General features: G+C 39.5%; 1 protein-coding gene across 1 annotated transcript; it reads right to left on the bottom strand.

The window, feature by feature from the left end:
• On the bottom strand, positions 1-25,598 carry LOC121329043 (solute carrier family 2, facilitated glucose transporter member 1-like). Its single transcript, XM_041274307.1, has 10 exons — positions 25,255-25,598; positions 12,933-13,028; positions 8,699-8,859; positions 8,203-8,443; positions 7,839-8,001; positions 7,316-7,503; positions 6,482-6,586; positions 5,767-5,868; positions 4,310-4,513; positions 1-3,207 (listed from the first exon to the last, which is right to left on the bottom strand). Exons 1-10 carry the CDS (start codon positions 25,270-25,272, stop codon positions 3,004-3,006), a joined length of 1,482 nt encoding a protein of 493 aa, XP_041130241.1. The 5' UTR covers positions 25,273-25,598; the 3' UTR covers positions 1-3,003.

Here is a 25,598-nt window from a genome sequence, read left to right as displayed (position 1 = left end):
GGAGGGTTCCTTTTGAATACAATCGGATTTCGGAAAGATTGCTCTGATCAAACCAGAAGTTCTTAGCCTGTCCATTAGATAACATTTTGATGCCTTTTTTTTTTGAAAACGAAGCCTGTTTGATTTGTGTGTTTTAGTTATAGCTGTCTAACATTTGCATATTATTTAAGAAAAAACTGCAAAAACAAAGCCTTTGTTACATTGTGTACAGTATACTAGATGCTGAATTTGGTGTTTTATAAAAGTATGCTGTATTTAAAGGTATTATACAATGTTTGAACTATGAACACTTACATATTACTTATTAACCCTTCAATATAAAAATGATTTGTAAGCCTAAGAAATGTAAATTTCATTATGGTCACAATATGAATAGATTAAAAGGTATACAATGAGCAGTTAACATTAACTCCACGTTCCTAATTTAAATGACATTTTGATTGAAATTCTTGACTAATGTCTAATTGAATTCAGAATTATAGCGCAGCTGCAATACTGCTGTAAGAGATGCATGTTTGTGTCACTCAGACTTCAGCAGCACTTGCATGGAATGCAGGTTTGCAGATTTAAAACAAACTGACCTTCATTGGAATGCAGCTGCAGTACAGAAGCATGCTTTCCTATACCGTGTGTTCATGCCAGACACAGTTTTATGTCTGATCAATGCCTGTTTACAAGAAAGGCAAATCTAAGAGGACAGCTGTGCATCTTGAGCTGCATTAGTTACGAACACAAGCGCTACAATTATGTCCTAATGCCAACCCCCAAAGCTTGATCAAAGCTGGAATCCACATTCACTTTTGTCCTGATAAGATGCAATCCGTTTCAAATTTAAGGAGATTTACATTCACTCACATTGTTTATTTATTCCGAGATTGTATTCCTTTTTTTGTTTTGCTGTGCTACTGAGGTAGCAAGTGTTCAAATTTCAAAGAAGTTGACTACTTACAAAGAATTGTGGGAATTGTAGTCCATAATCTGGAGCTACTTCTTCAAGGAGGGAAAGTACAATAACATTTTATATAGGCCCCACTTACAGAAACTACCTGTAACGTTTTGTAACCTATTACTTTAAAATAAAAATTAAAAATTAAAATGTACAATCTAGGATACTCGCTTGAAATATGATATTTCATTCCTAAACGAGTCCTGTTTTTAATTTATTAACATTATTATTATTATTATTATTATTATTATTATTATTATTATTATTATTATTATTATTATTAAAATATAATACTGACTGTACTGGAATTTTGCCATCCCTGCCCCATAAAACTCACGCAAACTTTAGCTTTCAGTGAGAAATAGGCTGCTTTAAAAAGAAAAAAAAAAGCCCTCATACAGCAGGATCAATTCAATAGAAAATGAAATAGGATACTGGTGTGTATAGTTGTAGAGTTTCACGCAAGAGAGACACCACTGCGAAACGGTTTTGTGGTGTGTTTGTGAGTTCTTGGGATTTCTGCTGGTGTATTTTAGGGCAGCGTGTAAGAGTACTGCATGGTTTATTAGGGTTTTACATTTTCACTTTCTGTTTATTTTTAGCATGATTTTAATTTTGATATAATATTCGTGATGGATTGTCTATTTTCCATTATTGCTCATTTTGAAACATTTAAAAACAGCATCGGTGCCTCACCCCATCACAAAGTTTTCCAGACACATTTTGGGGTTTCCGTAATAGCCAAGGATTTCAAATCAATGTTCTTATTATCAGTATTACCTTTATTATATGATATCATACCCTCCCCCATTCTGTTTTGGTAGTTCACTTTTCTGCAGATGTATCAAGGGCAACGCTATAAACATGTAAACTTCTGCTGCTGCTATTGCTGACTGCAGGTTATGAGAGTGAGGTTGACCTAAAGCACAGGATATCAATCAGACAGTTTACATTGTATCTCTTGTTATATTTATATCCCACATCACATTTTAAAAAAAATGAAAAACCAAAAGAGCACAAAAATAAGGGGTTTGAATATAAGAGATTGATTTTAGAGACTTGGCGCAGGTAGAGGGAGGATGAATTGTTTTAAAAAATGTATTAAAAAATACTCTGCACTTATAAAATCTATAGAAAAATGTATGGCTCATCTATTAGCACTACAAAGGAAAGCTGGGCTAGTGTGTTTTCTAAAGAGCTGCAAACATAGCAATGTGATGAACTACAGTTCTGCTGAAAGAGTCTGACACTATCATCTCTTGCGTGTTCATGCCATTTTCTAGTCCAGAAAAAAATGCATGGGGTTCATCATAAAAGCGTATGTATATATCTATCTACATACAGCTATAAAAAATAAAAACAATAACATTCGTTAATTCCTCCTTTCAGGAACGCAATGTCCGACTTTTATAAAAACGATATTTGCATAACATGAAACTTTAAAACAGCACAAAAAAACATGCCATTGCTATTAGCAGTAGGTGCCTGTAACCGTAAGGCTATCAGTCCAGCCCATGACATTAAACATATTTCCCTATAAACTCGGAATGTAACAGTTACCACGACAAATCATTTGAGCCAATCGTTGGAAAGGGGTGGGGTTTGTAGATTCTTGTGAATACTCAAGTGTCCTTGCACTAGGGGAAAGGTAGAGGAGGGGTCAGCCTTTGCCTTTTTTTTTTTTTTTTTTTAATTCTTCAAAATCCTGATGACTTAAATCTGAAGATTGACTTTCTGTAACCACAGATGAACGGGCAGCAATTTTACATGACAAATTCTGATGGTTGTATAAAAGCAGCCAGCAAAGCTGAGGTTATACAACAGCAATAAATTGCAGTAAAAATGAGAACCCACTACACAACCACTCTCAGCCTCACCCTTCCCACACGTATGCCAAAAAAAATAGTGTGGACAAACCCCTTCTTTTCCCCAGAAATGTCATGACAGCAAGTCTCAATCTACCAGCAGTGTAGACAATCACTCAGACATACAGATAGGAAGTCCGCTCTTCTGTGGTGCTGTTTCTTGTGTTTAGTAAGCCCGGGGACAGTGAGGGATTAAAGCTGGGAGTCAGCGCCCAGGCTGTTGAGCTCTTCAGGGGAGTGCTTCTCGCTGGGGTTGGAGCCCGAGCCTTGGCGGAACCCGGCCGAGATCTCGTCGAACGTCCTGCCCTTGGTCTCCGGCACTTTGAAGTAGGTGAACACGAAAAATACCAGAAGCAGGACGGTGAAGATGACAAAGACATAGGCCCCACACCATTCCTAAAGAACGAAGACAAAGATGAGGGAGGCGTTCTAGTGGTCTAATCCAGTGATATTTAAAATAGCGCTGTGTGTGTAGCAAGGTTTAGTCAGACAGTAATGCTGCACTGCAGTCTCTCTGTTATATTACTCCCTGCTGGTCCCCTTTCCTTTTCATGATGCTTGCAATCATTCTGAGAGGTTCATAGTCATGCAATTAGAGTAAAGCCGGCCATACTCCACTGCACTGGTTCACTGTGTAAATGTGTCATATCTCAGAAGGAGTTGTGACATTACATTGTATTGCTTTATTAGCGTCGGGGCATTATTATTAATGAACAAAGTCAATACATCAGTGTGTCTAAAACTACAGTACTCAGCATATGTTATACAAAGAAAATCAGTGAAAATTAGTGCAAAACAAAGATACAAAATCTGTGTCAAAGTGATCGGTATCTTTTTTCTTTGCATCGTGTGTGTTAACAAACTGGCTTGGAGGTCAGTGCAAAAATCTGGTTTCAGCTTTTAACAGTACAGTAATTCCATTAACCCCTTGTTTTCATTTATTTAATATGGTTAAACTGGGCAGTTACGTGAAGTGACAGCATATAGAAAGTGAAACTGAATCCCTAAACGCACCGTCTTTTCTTTTTTATCTGCAGCTCAATCCATTCTGACCTGCTAAGAGCCGAATTTACTGCAGTGCTCAGTTTCAGTACCGTTCACTTGATAGTGGCATGTGAAAATAACACATGACAAAGGTCCATCAGTTAATGAAGGGGCTTGTATCTTACAGGATCGGATACGACAGGTTCTACTGTACTCAAACACTGCTCTTTAGTCCTTTAGTTCTGCTCTTTAGTTACATACAGCTATGCAACATTGGCTAGACCTTAATAAAAATTCAAAAACACAGTAATATTAGCAACAAGAACCACTTGACTGAAAATATCCTGTAAAGGTAAGAAGCAATAAAAAACAACAAACATGTAATTTGAATTTAATTCTAACCCTAAGATCCACCGCTGTTAAAATCTATTGAGTAAACCCCAAAAGGTTAAGCTGTGTAATAGTTTTTAATTAGGAAGCGGGATGTACCAACGGGCTCGGTGCCCTCCCTTACCGCAAGATATTGGAAGCCCATGCCCACGATGAAGTTGGCCGTCCAGTTGGAGAAGCCAGCCACAGCAAAGGCAGAGGGCCGGGGCCCCTGGCTGAACAGCTCGGCCACTATGAACCAGGGGATGGGTCCGGGGCCAATCTCGAAGAAAGCCACGAAGCCGAAGATTGCCACGATACTGACATAGGACATCCAGGCCACCTTTTCCTGTTAAAACACAATGAATACAGTGATGTGAGCCTTCCACTTACACACACCCAGGCATAGCAAGAGGACAGACTTTAAACAGAAGCCACCAAAGTTTGATATTTTCAGATTTTGCCAAACCTAAACTAAATTGAATTTATGGAATAGTAGATCTCCAACAGAAAACTAGTATACGGTATACACATTATAGGTCTGTCTATAACACACTTGAGGAGGGTGCTCTTAATCTATTTATGTAAAAGGTAATACACACACACACACACACACACACACACACACACACACACACACACACACACACACACACACACACACACACACAGGATGATACCGGAATGCAATTTAAAAGGTCTATAGGAGGCTATGACAAAAAAAAGTATAACAGACGGATGGATGGACAGACACGATCACTGTCTAAGAGTCAACTTTTTAAAATGAGGACCCATACAAGCGTAATTGGGATTGCCATTTCAGAGCCAGACGTCTGATTAAATACAGCTCCAGTCAGACTTTTTATACACATAGAGAAGGAATTGGCTGCAAAAGGGGTTTGATTGATGTTGCTTTTTCAAGTGTGATTGTGTTTTTGGTGCGGTTTTGTTTGTGTTATTTTTTAAAAGAAGGCACGATGATTGTTCCTTTGTGAAAGAAGCCAAGTCCAGGGAGTGGTTTAAATTGTAGGCTTAGAACTGAAGATCCGTCAAGGCATCAAACCCACCCAAGCATGGCATCTAGTCAAAGGCATTCCTGACCAACTGTACAATCACATCCTGTGAAACTTCAAAGACTTTTTGTCTTGCGCTGATTGATTCAATTGTTAAACTGCCAACACACTGCAAAAGGTTACAAGAAAAAGAATAAAGTTCTAGGATGGGGAACATCAATCTACAAAGAATATTGCCAGTGGGTCGACAGTCACTGAATTCTAAAACCATTTATCACAAACTGCTTCACTATTATTGTGTACATTACTAATTCCAACATGCAGTGCTTTTATTGATAATAAACTTACAAATAATGCTGCCATATTTGGGTTTCTTTCGAAGGGAATTCCATTGAGTGGCCAATTGTGACTCTGCCACGGACTTTTCAGTCCAAGGTGCATTCTGGGAGGGCTTGAGATTTCTCAGGCAGGTGACGTCCGCCGCAGTGATATTGAGAATAGCAGCAACTACGCTTGATGTAATGAATGGGTTTGCTTGTAGTTTGATTGTTGCAAAGCACCTCAGCAGTAATGTCATTATTGAACTTACCAACAGAGCCAGCGCTATGGTCATCAGAACAGCACAGCCTGCCATGCCTAGAAGTCCAATGAGATGCAGAGACCTACGGCCGGCACGCTCCACTATGAAGAGCTGGCGAGACAGAGAGAAATGGGTTAGTGGCACTGCCACCTAGGAGAGCTCACAAAAACCACTCTTTGGCCAAGGAGTAAAAATGATTTCTTCCATTTGATAACCGGAAATGTGTCTTTTGTTCGTTTCTAATTATGTAACAGTAACCATTTATTTTCCTTCATAGTTCAGGGACTAGATTTATTTTACACCAAAATGGTAATTCTCACCCCCCCATCAAGCTAATTTGAGTGCTTTTCTGGATTGCTTGTTACAAGTTTCGTAACGTAAGAAATAAAACAATTTGAACTCTATAGAACTAGTACTTATTTAGAGCAGTCTGAATTCAGAGTAGTGTTTTCCTAGCTTCATTCTGATAACATCATTGCATTTGTTGGGTTTACAAAACTGAAGGCTGAAATTAAGTCTCTAAGGCAATGTGATCGGTTTTTAAAATGTGGCCATTTGACACAAATGTATCACAGCTTTTGAAGCTCTAAAAGCAATTATTTTAATAATAATAATAATAATAATAATAATAATAATAATAATAATAATAATAATAATAATAAATAACCAGGATAAAGCTCATTGAGGTGACAAAGCAGTTGGATTTGTAACAGTCTGAACTTACCGAAACGATGGTGAACGCAGTGTTGACGACTCCAGCACCGATGGTGGCATACACTGGCTGTGCCACTCCGGCTCTCCTGAAGATATCAGTGGAGTAATAGAACACCTGGAGGAAAGAAATGCAGTGTGTGGGTCAACAACCCAGCAAACATTTCACTGGTAACTGGAGCTAACAAAACTATTACACAAAATCTCTCTGCCATGCACAGCTACTCACTATACATGTTTCAAATGTGCCGTTTTGCTAAGCGTTGTAGCAAAAAATGCATTTTCATTTTAAAACAGACATGTGGTACGACACTAGGGTGAGGGAAACTCACAAGCCATGCTTTGAGACTGGTTAATAACCATTCAGCTGCTTCCCCTATTGGCTGACATGCTTTCAGTCAGTAATACACTTTGACCCAGAAGACACTGCTGAGGTGAAATGACCCAGGAAGCGCCAACAGATAACTAAAGAATAAGGCATAGAAACTGAGAGCTTCTTTTAACCTAAAGTAGCAACAGAAATCGTGTTTTAAAATGAAATGTGTGTTATAATATGTGTGTATTTTAAAACTACACATTCAAGACATATGCACAGTAGCTCATGGAAGTGCAAAATGGCTACATTATATGGAATTATTTTGGAATCTACAATTACTTTAAAAATACACTATTCATTCAAAATACAAGTTGTGCTCTCAGTGGGTTTGTGATACTAAGTGCTGATGCTAGACATAGTGATGATACTAGCCTGCCTGTGCAGTGCCTGTGTGTTCTGGTTCATTGATACTCACTGTTGATGCTAGCCTGTGCAGTGACTGCTATAGGTTCTTAGGACTGGGATACTCACAGCATTAATTCCTGACAGCTGTTGGGAGAGCTGCAGCACGATGGCGATTAGGATGGGCTGTCTGTACAGCGGTGAGCGGAACAGCTCAGGGATGGTCACCTTCTTCTCCCTCATCATCTGCCTGCTCTCATCCTTCATCTCCTGCATGTCAGCGCCCACGTCCGTCGTGCCACGCAGCTTCTTTAGAACTGGAGACAGGCAGAGTTAGACCACAGCACGCACAGCAACATGCTTTCAAAACAGCATGCAGCATTTTAGGTACCATCATTCTGGCAAAGAAAATGCAAACCTGATTACAACTGGACTGTGCTTTCTTTAAGTCTGAGTCACCTGTGATCAGGAGCTGCTCTTATATGCATCCTGGGCTACATTATTCTGTGTAAAAGATCTGGAAAAAGACCCAATACTGCATATGTTTATATATAAAAGATTATTGGTCCAGAATCAGCTTGCTATTTCTTCCAGGATGTACCAGCAGGGATCTTGACTGAATGGCCTGTATTGCGTTCACTTCTCCACTCACCACTCTTTGCCTTGTTCTCCTCATTGCGGATGATGAGCAGGAAGCGAGGACTCTCGGGGCAGAAGGGGAGGATGGCACACTGCACCACGGCGGGGATGAAGGTGAAACCCAACAGGACAGGCCAGAGAGAGGCACTGCCCATAATCTCCTCCATCCCGAAAATCTGCCAGCAAAAGAGACCAGGAAAGCATCATGTTAGTGAGTTGCATTTCTAGAATTAAATACATTTCCAAACTGCACTTCTTGCATAGGCTTATTGCATGAAGGGACTGGCTGTCAAGATAATGTGAAATCTTTAAAGTCTGGCTTTACTCCTTTAAGCAACATTTTGAACCCCTTTGACAAAGTCTTATTATGTTGTTACCTGTGCCATGAGGATCCCGATGACTATGCCCAGCTGATGGAGGGTGCCCAGCGCCCCCCGGAGGGCAGTGGGTGCAATCTCACCCACGTACATGGGCACAAAGCCAGTGGTCAACCCGCAGTACAGTCCCACCACAAAGCGGCCAATGATTATCATCTCCCAGGAGGCACCCAGCTTCGAGAAGCCCATCAGAGCAGCAGCGATGAAGGCCAGACAGTTGGAAAACAGCATGGAGTTCCGCCTGGAGACCATAGAGGGAGACATTGAGTTAGACTCACTGGAGAAAGACTCCAGATTCCATCCAGTGTAATGTTTATAGTGCAGCACCTCGTTTATTGAGCTCCTGCAGAATGGGATTTGAATCGCCTTGCCCTTTAAATGTAGTTTTTGTTTTTTAATGAATAGCGCCATAAAATATGGGAACAGTGTGGGTGTTTCTGGATTGAATGTTGGCTTGCAGAAATATATGTGAGGGGGTGGGTGGTTCTTCTCTTACCTCCCAAAGCGGTTGACAAAAAGTCCGACAGAGAAAGATCCAAAGATGCCCCCGACTGAGAAGATGGCGACAGAGACAGACCAGAGGGTGGTGAGGGAGGTTGGAGGAATGGGCTCCTGGTATCGGTCAAACCAGGTATCATTGTAGAAGGATTCAATGACCTAAAAGAGAGAGAGAGAAGGCATTAGAAAAATAATCACTGCACTACTAACTGTAGGCTCTTGTTCTTTTTGGTATAATTCATTTCTCCACTAGATGGCGATATAGTGTTTTAGAGCAGAGATTGTATCAGCTGGGAACTCATACTACACAGCTTAGTGTTTACAAACAGAGGATGATCCACATTGCAGAAAGGTCAAAGTCCCACAATGCACTGGGAGGGAGTGTAAACAGATATGCCTGAACCGCTACCAATCAAAATCAGCTTTGAACAAAATGAGCTGTCAAGTGAAAGCTACTGACATTTGGAAACTCTTAAAGATGTACTGTATATCACAAGGCAGGGTGGAAATAAGACTCCCATTGCATAGCAATTTGACCCACTTCATGTTTGAGGAAGTGATCCGCTAACATCAAAAAACAACAGGGTGGGAAATACTTGAGCACTTCAAATTGTATTCCTTTACAGGCAAGCTGCATGCATATATTTTTTCGTTCTATCCTGTAAATGGTTTAGTTCCACTTTCTTTGTATCATAAACCAAAGCTGAAAATCTATCTATCATCTATATTGGGCTTGGTGCTAGGAAGAACATGTGTTTTTCATATTCTTTCATTTTGAAAAACAGAAGTCTAAAACATACCACATTACATTAAAATAATTACTGATTCAGTCTTTTTTAAATGATGTTGCACGAACGAATATGAAGCGACTTTTGCAACCTAATACATTTCAAGCAGTGTTTGTTGGAATAGACGAATACATTCCATTGACTTAATGTTTCATTATTTTGAATGTGCTACTGTCAGTACTGAACTAGTGAATATCTTGCCTGATTTTAAGTGGTGTCTGGCTGTTTTATAAATGTAGCACTGCTGTGCCGATGACAAGTTGCAGAAGAACTTGCTGGCCTGCATTCCTGAGAGCCCTTGAAGCACAGTAATCTAATCACCAAGCCTTTATTTATAGTCCCAGCGTAACAACTGCACACTACGAACGATTTTCAAATGCACTGTCACCTTAACTACGAAGTGGAAGATAGTGAAATCATCTGAAAACTTATTCAAATTGTCTTCACTCATTCCTGTGGCTTGGTGGTGAGAAACCACAGATATATGCAGTGTAGGCTTGTTCAGCCAGTTTACATTAGTAAAGGCTATCTAGTGCAAAGCAGTGTATTGCAGGCAAAACAAAAGGAAACTTGTTGCCAAAGTGGCAGATCACTAGATGACGATGGCTCTTACGTCTATAAAGATACCTGGGCTGTTCTACATATGCCCATGACAGACAGCTAGAACTGAAGAGCAGCTCCTGAATTTGGATGAAAGCACCTATGAATGGACATCAAAACATTTTAATAAAAAAACACAGTACTGTATTTGTGTAATTTCAATGTCAAAAAAACCCTTTTGAAGATACTTTGTATTTATTTGTCTTCCATTGGTACAGTTTAGGACCATTTCCACTTGGGTCAGTCTGAAATATGTTACTAGATTATGTTTCGTTGTTTATTTCTAAGTTTTGAAAGTTTTGACAATATACCCTTAAACTGCTGTTGAAATCTGAACAAGACTGTGGGACGCTACAGCTTTAAGATCCTGCGATCACCGTATGTCTTCACTATCGCTCAGAGCCGACCTCTGTAGCCTGGCTGGCAACCAATCGGCTGCCGCCTTCCTTTCCCTTTGTGCCTGTTCCGAACCAGAAAAATTTCCACAACGAAATGAAGTGTGAGCCAGGTTTATACAACACAGCTATGTGTGTCAGCTGCATCGGCTGAGCTGCAGACACGTGATCACTGGGCTTTGTGTTCTATTGAAAAATGATGGGAATATTAATGCTGCAGCATGACTCAGGGGTTTCAGCAGCACTCTGTAGTAACACTCTACATGCCACTGTACAAGAGCTTTACAGTCATTCTGTGCCTGTATAACTCCAGTTGTTGTTATTCTGGTAACTTTTCAGCTGTGCCTCAGTGAGTCTCATTTGAATCAGAAGGTTGCTCATCAGCAAGTCATTGGCTTGCCAGTTTGGCTGATAAAGGCTTACCTAATATTATATCTTAATTAAAAGTTGCTTATTCAATCAGTACCCATTTCACAGTTAGTTTGGCTACAGTAGAACCTGCAGGGCTGTGTTGCATTTTACTTTGCTGCTTTGTGTTTTACCAGGCCTTTACCATACAGCAGTGCATCGGGACGCGACCAGCAGCAGGGTGATCTTTCATTCCTTATATGTCCCATAATCAGGTTTTACGCTGAAATGTAATATCATGGTGTCTGCTGCTATTGAATGGCATTTTAGTTTAGTCTTGTTGATGGTCCAGTTGGTTTATATTGTCCTCCTCGATCACTTTCACATATTTACGTGGCTTACTGGAAGCTACTTCTTCACTTTTAAAACTGCAGAGTCCCACAACCAATTTTACATAATATGAATAGCCAGTCCCTGCCATGTATTTCCTACTGTAGTTACAACTACAACTCTAGTTTATCAGAAACCTTGTTCCCAGTCCAGTTTGTTTATATTGTCCAAATTCATACAACTATGCTACATAACATATATGAACTCAGGGTTTATGGGGTGATGTATTGGTGAAAATGGTAAAAACTTAAACTACAACTATTGACCCAGGATTAATAAAACATAAAAAACCCTACAAGGTAAAGGGAGTTGGTATGAGACTGACCCCTGTGGTGTAAAGAGGTAGTGCATGCAGTCAATACTTTGTCTCTATAACTGCCTGTCTAAATGATCCTGGCTCCTTTGTACTGTTGTAAAGTCACTGGATGGCAAACACTTAGTATGGAATTCACACCCCAGTCTCTCTGTGCATCTTCTTTTGAAGCATTGTCAGATCGCTTCAATATATGCTATACTATACTATACAGTAGTATGCTGTTAAAAGGAAACACCGAGAACAGCTCTTCTGTAACTCAGAATGACTCACACACGCTGCCTCACCATCACGGCTCTATCCTCATATAACAAAACAGACTGAAAAGACCATGTGGTTGACGTTATCTTAAAAGATTATATGATTAAACTATGTAACACAATTTTTGTTCCTGGGTAGTAAGTGTTATTTCCTAATTGCTTATGCCTCAAAAGTATAGAAAATGGCTATTATTCCCCACAAACTTTGCTTTTGTGACCAGGACAGTGATATTTCAAAATATCACTATTTCCAGTGGGAAAATGGGCAAATGTGTGTCTTTTCGTTCACATAGTCAGAATAAAACAACATATGAATCCAAATTAACATGTATTTATATTAAAGTAATACAAAGATGACTACAAAAGATTTAGAAGTGAGTAGTTTTTTGAGATTTACAATTATACTGTATTTACCATTGGAAATAGTGATATTTTGAAATATCACTGTCCTGGTCACAAAAGCAAAGTTTGTGGGGAATAATAGCCATGTTGTATACTTTTGAGGCATAAGCAATTAGGAAATAACAATTACTACCCAGGAACAAAAAAAAAATGTTTTTTTGTTACACAGTGTTATTAAACTCAAACAGGCACATCCAATCCCAGCTTGTTCTCAAAGCCTCTGAGTCGGAAAGTCTTTCACACATGAGCTACTGTAAGCACCAGCACGGTCCCAGTTGTTGTTGCAAATGTCAAATGAAAACTTCAGACTATTTCGGTTTGCTAGGGCTGTACTCATCCCATAACAGCAACTTAGTTTCAATTTCTTCACCTGATTTCCACCCCCTACCATAGATTTTAACCCTTTTGTGCATGGCAGCCTCATATGAAGACAGATACAAAACCAAACCTCTCTTTTAGTCTTTATATGGGGTCATATGGACGAGACAAATGTATAACAGCCTCTTAGGAGGATGACATCACCCCCCACCCATATAAAACAAAAAAAGGAAAACATCTTCAATGGAAATATATTAATTCTGTGTCCAAAACGACTTTTTTTCCCGCAGCTATTTTCAACATTTCATGCATGTAAGGGTCAGACATGCAGACAGAGACACATTCTCCCTGTAGCCTGTAAAACAGGCCATTGGTCAAAATAACTGTAATCTCATTTATGGCCATTCAGAAGCTTTACCGACTGAGGGGCGTTGATCACTCCAGTGTTGTACCCAAACTGCAGGGACCCAATCACAGCCGCTCCTACAGCCAGCATCAGCTGCAACGTGACTTGCTGGAAAAAAAATAAAGAAATAAACAGGTTAGCAACTGTGTTCAGATTTATAAATGTTTCCTTCCTGTGCTTGTAAATGCAGTGATCATGTGGCAATGGCTACAGTCAGGTTTGGTGCTGGGAGACACCATGAGAGTATCCCATCGTAGCTCAATCAAGACCTCCTTAAGGAGAGCCAGACAGTTAGAAGATGTGAATTAATGTCCGCTGGCAGCTAGTTTAACACCACCAAACTCATTACACAAGATTCAAACCCCAGGCTTAAAGGTAAAGAGAGGCTACTCAATAAGCCTGCTGTGCCACTAATCACTGGTGTCCAATCCCATCCCTGGAGGGCCACTCCGCCACAGGTTTAACAGGTAACATGATATAATTAACTACTTCAGGGTCTGGATGGAGGCTTAATTGATTCAATTGCACACTTTAGAACAGGGTTGGAACAAAGACCATGAGTGGAAAGATGAAATATCTCCTACATTTAGATATTATCTCAAACAGCTCTACTGTTTACTGTACTGGAGCTACCCACGTAAACTAGGATGGCTATATTTTGTGAACAGCATTTTAGCTTGTGCAAGTGTGCGCATGTCGAAATGCATATTCGTACACATCTGATAATCACTCTGACCACGATGCCTCAATGATGTGTGTTGAAAACAAGACATCTCTTCAGGTTGCATGGGAATCAGCTGGCTTTGACAAATGGTTATGGCATTGATCACGCACAGGAATTAACTCAATTACTTGATAAGGGACTTTTGTTAAATCCAGGTGTTTTATATAGCTGGTAATGGAGAGGCTTCTTTGTTCTGTTTTTCAGGTGAACTTTGTCTATGTAAAGCAGTATTTACCAGATGCACAAGTACTAATATTAGAAGCAGTGTGTTATGTGTTGTTGGTAAATATATGAAGGTAGTTGCAGTGAAAACCTTGTCTATTGACTGGGATGTTCTTTGATCAAGATGCAGCATCTGCCTGTTTTCCCGGAAGAAATTCCACTAAGAACATTTCATCTTGATATGGTAAGATTCAATTTGAGTGTGCATAGTTGTTTACCAGTTAACTTTTTTTTGTCTGTTAGTTAAATGCGTGGGCCCACAAAACTCTGTTTTGTAGATTGGTCTGATGCATTTAAGAAAGGAATTTATATGCCCTTATTTATTGTTGTGCTTAATGCAACAACAACAAAATACATGTTGGCTCCAGTTTTCCTGTGTTACCTGATAGTGGTACTAGTCCTTTTAGTTTTACTACATTTTAGTGATTTACTGTGTTTTTTTTTATTAGTTTTGCATATGGCTATGTAATTGTTTTTGTATTTGATTTACAGTCACATTTCAAACTTATGAATGTAAAAAGTACAGATTTTACAGTTGCTTGGGTGTCTACGAAAATGTACAACAACAATGTCCAGAATGCCCTTCAACAACTTTCCTGTCTTAACCAAACAGCTGCTACTGAATGACCTGCTTTGCAGAAAGTGTGCTTTGAGACCATGAAGTCCCAAGAAGTTGACAGACTTCCTGACTTAATAAGAAATGCAAACTGAGACCTTTTTAAACACTAATGTATAGCCAGATTGAAAATGTATGTTTGCTGTGGCATATGTTACTTTCAAGAAGAAAAATCCTAAAATGCTTTTTAAGGGAATCTGTCCTTTCTTGAAGGTAATCTCAGGTCAACCTAATTCTAGATGGATGAAAACAAAGTCCAACAATCTGTCTGATTAGCACAGAGTGCAGCACAGCTAGACAAAGCCTTGTATTTATCCACCAGATTCACTGTTACTCAATCCCAACATTTATGAAAAAAGAATCCTGCATTCACAGCCTAATTGGCAAATGGTTTACAAAACATGGCAACATGCTTAATCTAATGTAACAATTTCCTGCTTGTTTTCGCTGATCGTTTGCAGAGTAGCTATTGGTCAGCAATCTGAATGGGCCAATTGCATATTGCCAGTAATTCTCTAATTCTGGAATCCTCCACTACAAAACCAAGCATTAACTTAAATTCTTTTAAATAATTTGTTCATTTTCACACAACTTTGTGGCTTAAGCTGCTTTGAAAAAGATTATAAACACAAATCTGCTTCCAGCTATTGATGAAGCTGGATGGCTGCTAACATTTTACCACACAGGTGTACTGATGCCTTAAGCAGGAACAGCACCTATTTCCTGTTAAAAGGCAGCCCCCCCCCCCCCCCCCCCCCTTCCTGGGCAGAACTTGCTTGGCATTCATAGCCAATGTTGCAGTTATCAGGGCTGTAACTGGCTGCTAGAATAACCAAATGTAGCTCAAGCTACTGTACTGTGCAGTTTACATTCCTGTTGATGAGAGAGCTACTATATATGGGTTATGATGGAGCACTGTATCAATACTCTGACAGACTTCCATACTAGGTGCTCCCCAGGGGGATGGAGGGCAACAAGCAGCTGTTGTGTCCTGCTAGCTCAATGCGCTCTCTAGTTGCCGTGGAAAAAGCATTTCTTTGAAATAAGACGTGTAAAATGCACCATTGAGTAAATGACGGGGCCTGTACTAGGCTATAGGTCGCTGCTATTCTTGTCTTGCTGTATCTCAATGCTGTGGTTGGACAAGGGCCAGCTGCCCACAAGTGCTCTCCATTCCTGTAAGAGACACATCCTGCCCTGTAGCGGCTGTTTTACTCCAACACACGTGTTCGGAACAATACAGCGGGCTAGCTCGCTCATTCTTATCTCCTCTAGAGTCTGTCACCAGTTCAAACTGCAAGACAAACACCAGATTGTTTGGTGCAATTGGCAGCCCAGTACAGAATGGTAGGCAGGAGGTGTTCGGGTCAGGGTTGTGCTTGTTTGAGCTGTGATAAGAGTGGTAATCATTAGAATACTTAATTCATACCATAAACACATAGATTCTTACTAACGTTAATGAGAAAGTGAGTGCAGGCAAGAAGTAGCAACCTTTAATCCTATTTATTGGTGTACAGTATGAGCACTCCTTTTTAAATTGAAATTATGGCAATCCTTCACTTTACAGAATGTCTGTTTCAGTTGTAGGCTACAACTGATGGCTAACACTTTTTTTTTTTAACTGGAATTTACTTTAGAGTCTGAATGACTAAATGAGCCTTCAGAGTGCTTGGCAATGGGTTCTGTTCTAACCCTGGTGTCTGGAATAGTCTCTCCTTCTATTCTGTCTGAAGGTTAAAAGAATATATATTTGTGGGTGTGACCTACACTTGGATTATCAAGGGTGAGGTTTCCAGAGAACTGGCCTTTGTGTTCCACGTATTAAATGTGTTGCATTAATTGTTGCTATGACGGCACAACCCAGAGGTGTCAAGTTCTCTCGTATGACTCCTTTCGTAATTTATAATGGCCATGGCACCGCCTTTTTTATTATATACACAAACTTATTTTGTAAATGTTTAAAGGTGAATCCTCTAAGGTGTTCTAACTTGTTTCCCTATCATTCATTAGCTCTATCTTCTCCATGTTGGTCTGCAGGTTACTGGAGTCCCCAGTGGGTTCTGTGCTGGACTGGACCCTCTCTGTTTCAGTACAGCAGCAGGAAGCCACAGGATGCACAGAGTCTCATTCTAACAGACCATATTATCCCAGGCTACATTTTTAAAACCACTTTTAGTAAGGGACATTTTTTCAAGCAATTTTCACTAGGTAGCTCAATGTCACCAGAAAACGTTGCTTGAAAGTGAGCTGGTGTTGAACGGGTTTAATGCGTACAGGATACCTTTTCGGATTCAGTTGCACAACTTTGTTTAATACTACCAACATATACAGTATGTAATATTTCTCCCAAGTGCAAAAAATTACTAGCTTTGTTTGTAATCTTATGTAGATTTTATTTGAGGTTTTGCAGAAGAGCAGTGGAAAGGAAAATACTGTATGTACAGTAATGCCTACTGTGTCCTAAGGTAGTCTTTTTACTTGGAAATAAGTTCAGTTAGTGTAGGTCTGAATGAACTAATATAAAGCACGCTGGTACCCTCCACCCCTGCAAACCAGCTTGGAAAGTACATTTCAAAGTAGAGGTTTATACAACCATTCAGAGTGAAACAGCCTGGACGACAGCCACCCCAAAATGAGTAATCCTTCCTGACACTCCCGTAATAAAAGACCTGGTAGGGGGAAAAAAAAGTGCATGTCCTGGCTCTGTGTGCTAATCTCGCTAATAGGGAAATGTACCTGCTCTTGTTCACAGGAATGTACCGTGTACCAACATGTACAGTGGACAAACCTATGAAGCTGGTATTACAATGGGGCTCTGTTTCTGAAAAGCAACTTGGTTTCAGAAATAAATTTTTATAAAAATCATGCAGGGATGGAAATAGAACTCCCATTGGTGCATAGCAGTTTTGAGCCGTTGCAAGTTTTCAAATTGTTCTCCGACTTCTTGCTTTCTTTACATGGTGACAAGTTCCTAGTAACACCAGGAATGATTAAAACAGGCAACTATTCCCATGTTCTTTTATTTTCTTCTCTTATTGGATAATTCTGTATTCTTCCAATAAATACCACACAGAAATGGCCAATAGCCCTGGTTATGTGCTCTTTGCATATCACACAGCAGGTTACTGTCGAAGCTACAGTTTACTGAATCCCTCCTCTCCCCTCCAGCTAACATTATCCCCACTACAGAATACAGACCTGATGTGTAGCCTATTGGGAGGGATGACACCAATAACGTGATTGGCTCCAACTTTTTTCCAAAACAGAGATAAGCCAATCGGAACCCAGCAGACCACCATTTTAGGTCCTCCTCTCTGGTGAGTGACGTTCCCAGCCAGGTCAACGAGTGCATACAGCCTGAGCTTGTGCAACAGGATGTGACACGCACACATGCAACCCCTCTGGATTTAAAGGCGAGTCTTAAAGAAACACTACCATCTCTTTATTTGGGTCAGTTTTTCTACTTTTTTAGCTCTGAAATCGCACATGTAATGACTTATTTTGGTTAAGGCTGCTTTTTAAGTTTAAAATAGTTTAACAGCATTAACAACTCTGTCGGTAACAGGGCTGTGCATTCAAAGTGACATCTATCAGTATGACCACACTGATGACCATGACCAGATCTCATAAGCAAATGAGGCGTTAGGAAAATGTTTCATTTTTGCATCTGAATCGTGTTTTAACAGAGAAGTAGCCAGCTGTATAGTTGCCTGTGATATCAATCCATCCAACATCTGTGTTTAATTTTTTTTTTTTTTCTATTTGCACGCTGTTTCAGCTCTGTCAGTGTTTACCCAGTATAAAAAGCATTGAATGTAAAGGTAACCAATACTAACAACTGGGTTAGTTAAGCTGTTTCTATTTGTGGCTTTTTTAAAAAAAAATAATTTGTAACACACAGACCCATTTAAGGCTTTACTCCAAGTTGCTATTGAAGAAACACCAATGAAATATTTTAAAACCGACCATTTTAGACTTGCTTTTCTTTCTGAATGTGCCAGTGAAAGACTGCTTATTAAAAAGTTTAGTCTTATTTGTGAGTAGAATACAGTTTGATATTAATGAAACTATTCTGACTTGCCTTTGGCATAAATAATTAACTATTTTATATATGGGGGGGTGACAAACGACCTACTGTCAATTACTACTCCTGGGTTTGCGCTTGGGGCCTGCAGTTGAGTGTATCTCCAGTTTAAGTGTGTGTGCGTAATGCTTTAACACTGGTGTGTCTGCTTCTAGACCAGTCATAATTTTTTTTTCTCATTTATCCTTGGAGCAGTATACTGTGACATTTACCTTTAACCCAAATACTTTACAGTACAGCCCATAGAACCTCCCCTGCTCAGCTCCTCAGACTCCTTGTCGTTGATGAGGAAATGGGTAGACAGTGTGGAGGAGGGGAGGCAGACTCTCCACATATGAATACTGTGCAATCTTTTTCCAGCTGGTTTTGCCACTTTTCAACAACACTTTGCTGTTTACCCCCTAAATCAAGTGCGAAATTTAAAGGTAACAAAGAACAGTTTAAAGTAGCATGATACAATATTTTTTAAATGTATTTATAATTGAGTCCCCTTGTAAATGACTTTTATGTGTGGGGGTGGGGGAATATGCTTGTAGCTTTATATCATTTTGCTTCTTTAATGCCATTCGAGATAGCAATGCAATTTTAGAATTTGTGCCAAGAGTGTAAGTGAAGGGAAGTTGAGCTGAAATTATACTGTAGAATACTGAGTCCATTCTGTCAACTCGATACAAAAAAATGCACCATTACGTGGCGTAATAGTATAGTAATCCTAGTACATTCAAAGTTTAAAAAAAAAATAAAATAAAATCCAAGTCACTTTTCTAGAACATTGACTAAATGCACAGGATATTTTACGAAGCTGTAGCAGATCAAATATCTCGTGTTTATTTAGCAGACACCTTTATCCAAGTTGACTTACAGAGACTAGGGTACGTGAACTATGCATCAGCTGCAGAGTCGCTTACAACAACGTCTCGCTCTGAAAGGAGGTTAAGTAGCTTGCTCAGGGTCACACAGCAAGTCTGTGAGTGAGTCAGGATTTGAACCAGGGACCTCCTGACTACAAGCCTCTTTTCTTTAACCACTTGGCCACACAGCCTCCTGTGTTCTTAACAGGTAGGTTGGGGCTGTTGGTCATTAGTTTTAATAGTTTAAGTGGTTATCGGGAATGGAAAGTTAGGTTGGGAAATCCATTATATGTGCCGCTTATAACTTGACCTCTGTGCGGGTCATGTCTACAGTGTTTCCTGAGCAGCCAGTGAGCTACAAGGTTTCATTGAGTCCATTGCAGCATTGCTGGGGATTTCCCAGATGTGACACATGGCATCACAAGACAGTCCCACACATCTCTGCTCAAACTCTCTGAGAGTTTTTCCATCCCATTTTGATAACCTACTGCCAAAAAAACAACCTAATTTGGCATACTGCAGGGACTAGGAAAAGAGATGACACCATGGATCTATAACCTTTAAAAGGTGGAAACCACTGATTTCTAATGAAAGCATAACCAAGAAAACATGGTCCTGTTTATAAGGAACTGGTAGCTGATTAATAAAGAGACTTATCTGTTCTACATAAGGAAGTTAATTACATTAGCACTCCCTCTTGAAAACCCCTTTTTTATTATTTGAAATAGCCTATGATACACAGTTATGTAATTACAACATGGAAGCAGTAATAACGTGAATGCTGGGCACACAACTTTACAACAGTCAGTCTAATTTCTACGTTTTCTCACATTTTTGTATTTTTTTTTTTTTTTTTTGCATAATTTTAAATTTGAACTAAATTCTCCTCCAAACCACATTTCAAATCTGATTGACAGGTGACTAATTACTGGGTAGAATGCGTGATCGTATTGTATTACAGGAGCATTATATAAGGCTGTAAACTACTGTCATCTTATTAGTCATGTATTGCTACTAAGTTTGTATTTTATATTTTACCCAGATCCAATGTTAACCTGTAGATCAGGGCTGTGTCCAAAGGTCCAATGAAAAATCTGAATCGTGCTTACTCTCTCACTATACAAAATGTGACAGTTTGGACTCTTTTCTGTAGTTTGTCAGTCAGTCTCAATCTGAATGGCAGACTCCTAATTTAGATGTATATAGAATAGTACATCCCTTTTCACACATGACTAGAAAATTACAATTAGGATTGAAATTGTAAGGCTTAAATGATCTTGTTGTGACTGCCCCTGTCTGACACAAGCTGTTGCAGTGTTGGCTTACAGCAGGGATCCCTCTAGAAAGTTCAACTACTGTCAGCTGACCTTTGTGTGAGGGGAATGTCAGGGGCCACCACTGAAATGTGAATCTCTTCAAAATAACACGTCGATCTCATCTCTTGCAACCATCTCTGCTTTCTATCAATACCGACCTGAAGTTGCTATTTTCTACCTAAAGCCTGAAAAACGTTCACCATTTTCCAAGGCTAAGGGCCCAGTGTCGGCAAATGTAGTTGCAGGTAAAAAAAGTTTAAAGTCTAATGCATAAACGTTTAATGCACCAATACTGATGTGGTTTACAGTAAAATTCAGATGTTGACGCTAATGTGCAGGCTTTCTGAATAGCTGCTTCCTGGTTGCATTGGCATTTAACTGCGCCAAGCAAACAAACGTTTGTATGCAGTCGACCTCTTCCTCTTGTTGCCCAGTACACTGTGCTCCGTGTCACGTCTCCAAATGTTTTTCGCCCATCGTGTTTCAACTGGCTCATCAAGGAAAAATGAGATCACTAGCTGGTCTTGCCAGGGCACAGCACGGAGCACTGATTGGTAGATCTTGTGAATGGTGGGAGGGCACATAGGGGAATGTGTCTGTTCCATTTCCCTATTCTGAGTTCTAACAGAGCGACATTATCGGGTGCGACCTAAGGAAGGAAAGAGAATTGAAGTCCTTGAAATAAAAGGTGTAAAGCCTTTTGGTTTCTATGTTTAAACCTATCCTAAAGTCTACGCTGTAGCACAGCAAATTTTATTTCACAAGTAACACGATATTTGGGTACTTGCATCATTTGTTGTAGCTACAGTATTTATTTATATTTAAGTAAGCTGCGCCTTGTATCTTTAAGAAGCTGGGACATTCATTTTGCAACCCACTGTGGGAAGGCTATCAGAGGAGACATTCTGCTTTTAGCTTGGGAATACTTTACGTGTTCCCACTCCTCCTGGGAATTGCAGCCACTACTGGAAAAGTTTCCTTCCAACTTCGCTTTCCCCCTCCCACGTTCTGCCATGCCTGTTTTAATCCCCCAAGACCAATTCACACCAAAACCAAGATAAACCACCGCATTGGACCAATCTGCCAGCTACAGTAAAGGACAAATCCACATGCAGTAACCCATTCGCATAAGAAAATTTATAATTTAAAGCACTGTCCATTATCCTTCCAATTTTCCCAAACTGTAACAGCCAGTTAATTCCACCCATATCCTGTCTATTGTGTTCCGTGCTTCTAGAAGGCATTGCATTGGCAGGAATGTAAGCTTCTGCAATTGTCTAAACTTTACACTGCTATCACTAACCTAGTAGGGGTAAGGGGGTTCAAATATGTATCTGCTCAGTTTAGTTAACGTATTCTTGCTTTATTTCAGTATGTTCTGTGTTGAATGGGGAGCACTGTTCAGCAGGTTATCAATTTCAAAATGTGCCAGTTGATGATGCTGGACACCCAGGCTAGTCAGTGTGCTGTTGGCAGTTATCTCACTTTAGGAGAATAGGGTACGAGTTTAAATTCTGGACAGTTATACATTTTATAACACTGCCTACCCACCTGGCATGACTTCATAATGATGTAACTAATGTTACCCTAAATTTCTTAACTTTATCTGAAAAACCTCCCATTTCAAAGCTGCCAGTAAAACAACGGCATGTAAAATTGATAAATGAATGCATTGCATACTTCTGTATGGACTGTACAACTCCTGGTCTTCCACTCTTTAAAAATTGTGACTAGGAAATTAAACTGTTGTAATGTTATCAAACTTCTAACAAAAAACCTGGCCATGATTGGTGAAGGAGGTGCTTTGCCCATGAAAGGCTATCTGCAAAATGTAGAAGTTTTAACTTTTTTTGTTTTTCTGTCCCAATTGTTTAGTTTTGGCTTTGTCTAGTGAATAAAAACATCATTTTTCCAATAAGACATGTGTTAATTTAATAGCATACTTAACCCTTGCAGTCCTGAATAATTTGTACAGCTGAAGAATAGGAAATTAAGTTATATAATTAAAAAGGAACTCCTATAAGTATACATGAACTGGACAAATATTTTTGTTAAGAGACTTCAGTCCTGTCCGTACTCTAATCCCCACACGTTGTAAAATAACTTGTGTAATTACAGCTGAGGAATCTTTGGCCTCAAATGTCAAAGCATGTTTGTACTCTCCTTGTACAAAAATACAGCTGATAATTTTCCATACTTGCCTTTTATCGCTACTCCTACAGAAACCTAGGTCGCTTCTGTGTCTTTCCTTCTTGCAGGCCATGCTATTTGAAACTGTTAAGATAAGACAGGACCTTGAGGTCCTGCCAGGACTGAAAGGGTTAAATTACATAGGTTGGGAATATTTTTAAACATAGCTAGCTGAAATATTGCCCGATTTAAGTAACTGATATACTTGTATTTTAATTAAATCCTTGTTTTTAAATACTGCCGTAATCAGATGTGTGGGCTTGACTAGGCAAGATTGATTGACTGTGCTGCCTAGTCGCCCCCCCCCCCCCCCCCCCCCCCCCCAAAATGTAAATGACTTTGCTGTAGTTGATTCTACCTAGGTGCACAAAACCTCTGATTTGCCGTTTATGCTATTAGGAGTTTGCCATGGTTGTATTGCTGTTTTCCTGAGACATGTCAGTTGTGACTGGGGTTTTGGAACAGGGCTGAAAAGACTGGAGTACATCAGCTGAACTGCAGTCTGATGCAGAACAGAAACTCTAACCCTGTCCTCATTGCTGTATCCTCACAGATCTAGGCAGGAACTGTGCAGTCAGAGCTGGTAAACCACTGGTGACGTGTAGCGTAGACAACCACACATGTTAAAACTGCCATGCTGAACACCTTGGCAGTCACGTCCCACTTCTCCGTAGAAGCACCTTTTTAAATAGGCACTTTTTTTTTTTTTTTTTTTTTTTTTTTTTTGGAAAGTCTTGCACTGCTAGTTAATGCAAGCACAGTTCTGCACCTTGTAAAAGATATGAAGGTTACACGTGATATACTGTCACTGTCCAGCTATGGTTTGATAGCAGATCTGCTATAGCCTAAAGATTTGATGCCAAACACTGCTCTTAGTCCTCATAAGTGGATATGTTTCCCTACCCAAATACAGTAGTGCAGAAGTCATATAATTTCTATACTACATTAATCTATTTTAAATATTTCTCCTCCACACATGCAGGATAATCACAATTTGATTTCTACTCAATTAACTGATTCATTGTATTTGCCTAGGTCTATATGTGTATGAACTCCTGAGGTATTTAAAAGCTCAAATGGGGAGGGGGCCAAGACTTGATGTATATTTACTGTAAAATATCAATGTAAATCTTTCTGGAAACCTCTATGTAAAGAATGACCTGGCTACAGTCATGGCATCACAATTCACTAATCTATACACTTCATTGAACTTGCTATTCTGGTTTGCTAACCAACTACAGCTATAGATTTCAAACACATTATCTGATGCACAACAAATATTAAACAGATTAATAACCCTGATTTTTTTGTTTGTTTGTTTTATAATAAGGTTTATTCCATTCCAAGAACTATTATAAAATAAATCCAACTCCCTTGTGTATTGAAACATAACCATTAGGTGTTCTATTTTTATATTTTACTGCTGCAAAATGTACAACCTAAACAATAGCTTTTTATTACTAGTTCCAATGCACTGCCGTTTTATAAAAGCCAAATCGTATACAGTAGTACTACTGAAACGTATTTTACATCAGTTTGCATACTCTGAGCGAGCCTGTCGTGCCTCCCTTTTGCGTGCAATGCTTACCAACAAAACATACTTGCATTACTGTATACATGTAATGGCAACATTCACATTTTTGGACTCAAATATAATACCAATAGGTATACTGTATTTAATTAAACTCCGGTATATATAAATCATTTTAGCCTCCTAAGTTATGTTTACGATTCTTTAACAATTCCCTAGACTGTTAAATAGTTAGATTTAAACTTAAACGCACATCTAAATTGCCAAAACCTCATTTTGTAAATACTGTGAATTTAATATTTTACACGCAATGGTGTAGTGCGATATTTAAAAGTGAGGGGTCGGTATATAAAGGTTTCTTGCGGTTATTGTATTCTTTGCTTATCTGTATGTGTTATACCTAATATCTCCACATAAATAGGAGCCCAACAGCTCCGTGTTCTACACGTGAGGTACGGAAGCGGTGCGCTCCCTGCCCAAGAGAAGTGGGCGAGCGCGACCCCCCAGCACTACAGCGCCTAATTTTGCACGTACACACGGCATCACTAGTAAGATTAAACCGGTGTTACTGGCAGCTACCCACAAGTAAAAACATTTTATAGTCTAAGTTTTACAGGCAATTCGTAAGATCTTAAAAACGACTATAGGGGATTACTCATATATGCAAAAGACTACTGCGTACTTCCTTGATTGTGCACTGTATAGTACCTGCGTGTTAACCCAGATCCATATTCACTGCCCATACGCTTTGCGCAACCTGTGGGCTGCAGCCCATATTTTAATAATCAGTTTAATATTACCTTGCCGCCTGATTCCATCCTTCCTGGCCCTAATGTCCTCTTAAGATTACTTGCTGTAGAAAAATCAGAAACCGATGGTTTTAAAAGTCCGATAACTTGTATTGCTGGTGTGTAATGATGTCGTAGCCTATTTGCTTATCTGAAGAAAAAAAGTTACAAGTTATTCTTATAGAAACGATCCCAGTTCAGTGTCCTTTTTTCCCGTTTAACATACACCGCCTTTTTAATTAAAAAAAGGCTGAAAGTTACAAAGCTGTGTATCTGATCGCTTCCTGTCCTTGTATCAACTTGCACCGTGATTATTCCTCGATGTCTTTATCGCTCTGAAATTGATCTTACGGGAA

This window comes from Polyodon spathula, chromosome 16 (genome assembly GCF_017654505.1).
Source record: "Polyodon spathula isolate WHYD16114869_AA chromosome 16, ASM1765450v1, whole genome shotgun sequence".
NCBI lineage: Eukaryota > Metazoa > Chordata > Actinopteri > Acipenseriformes > Polyodontidae > Polyodon > Polyodon spathula.
This window is presented reverse-complemented; position numbering and strand designations above follow the sequence as displayed.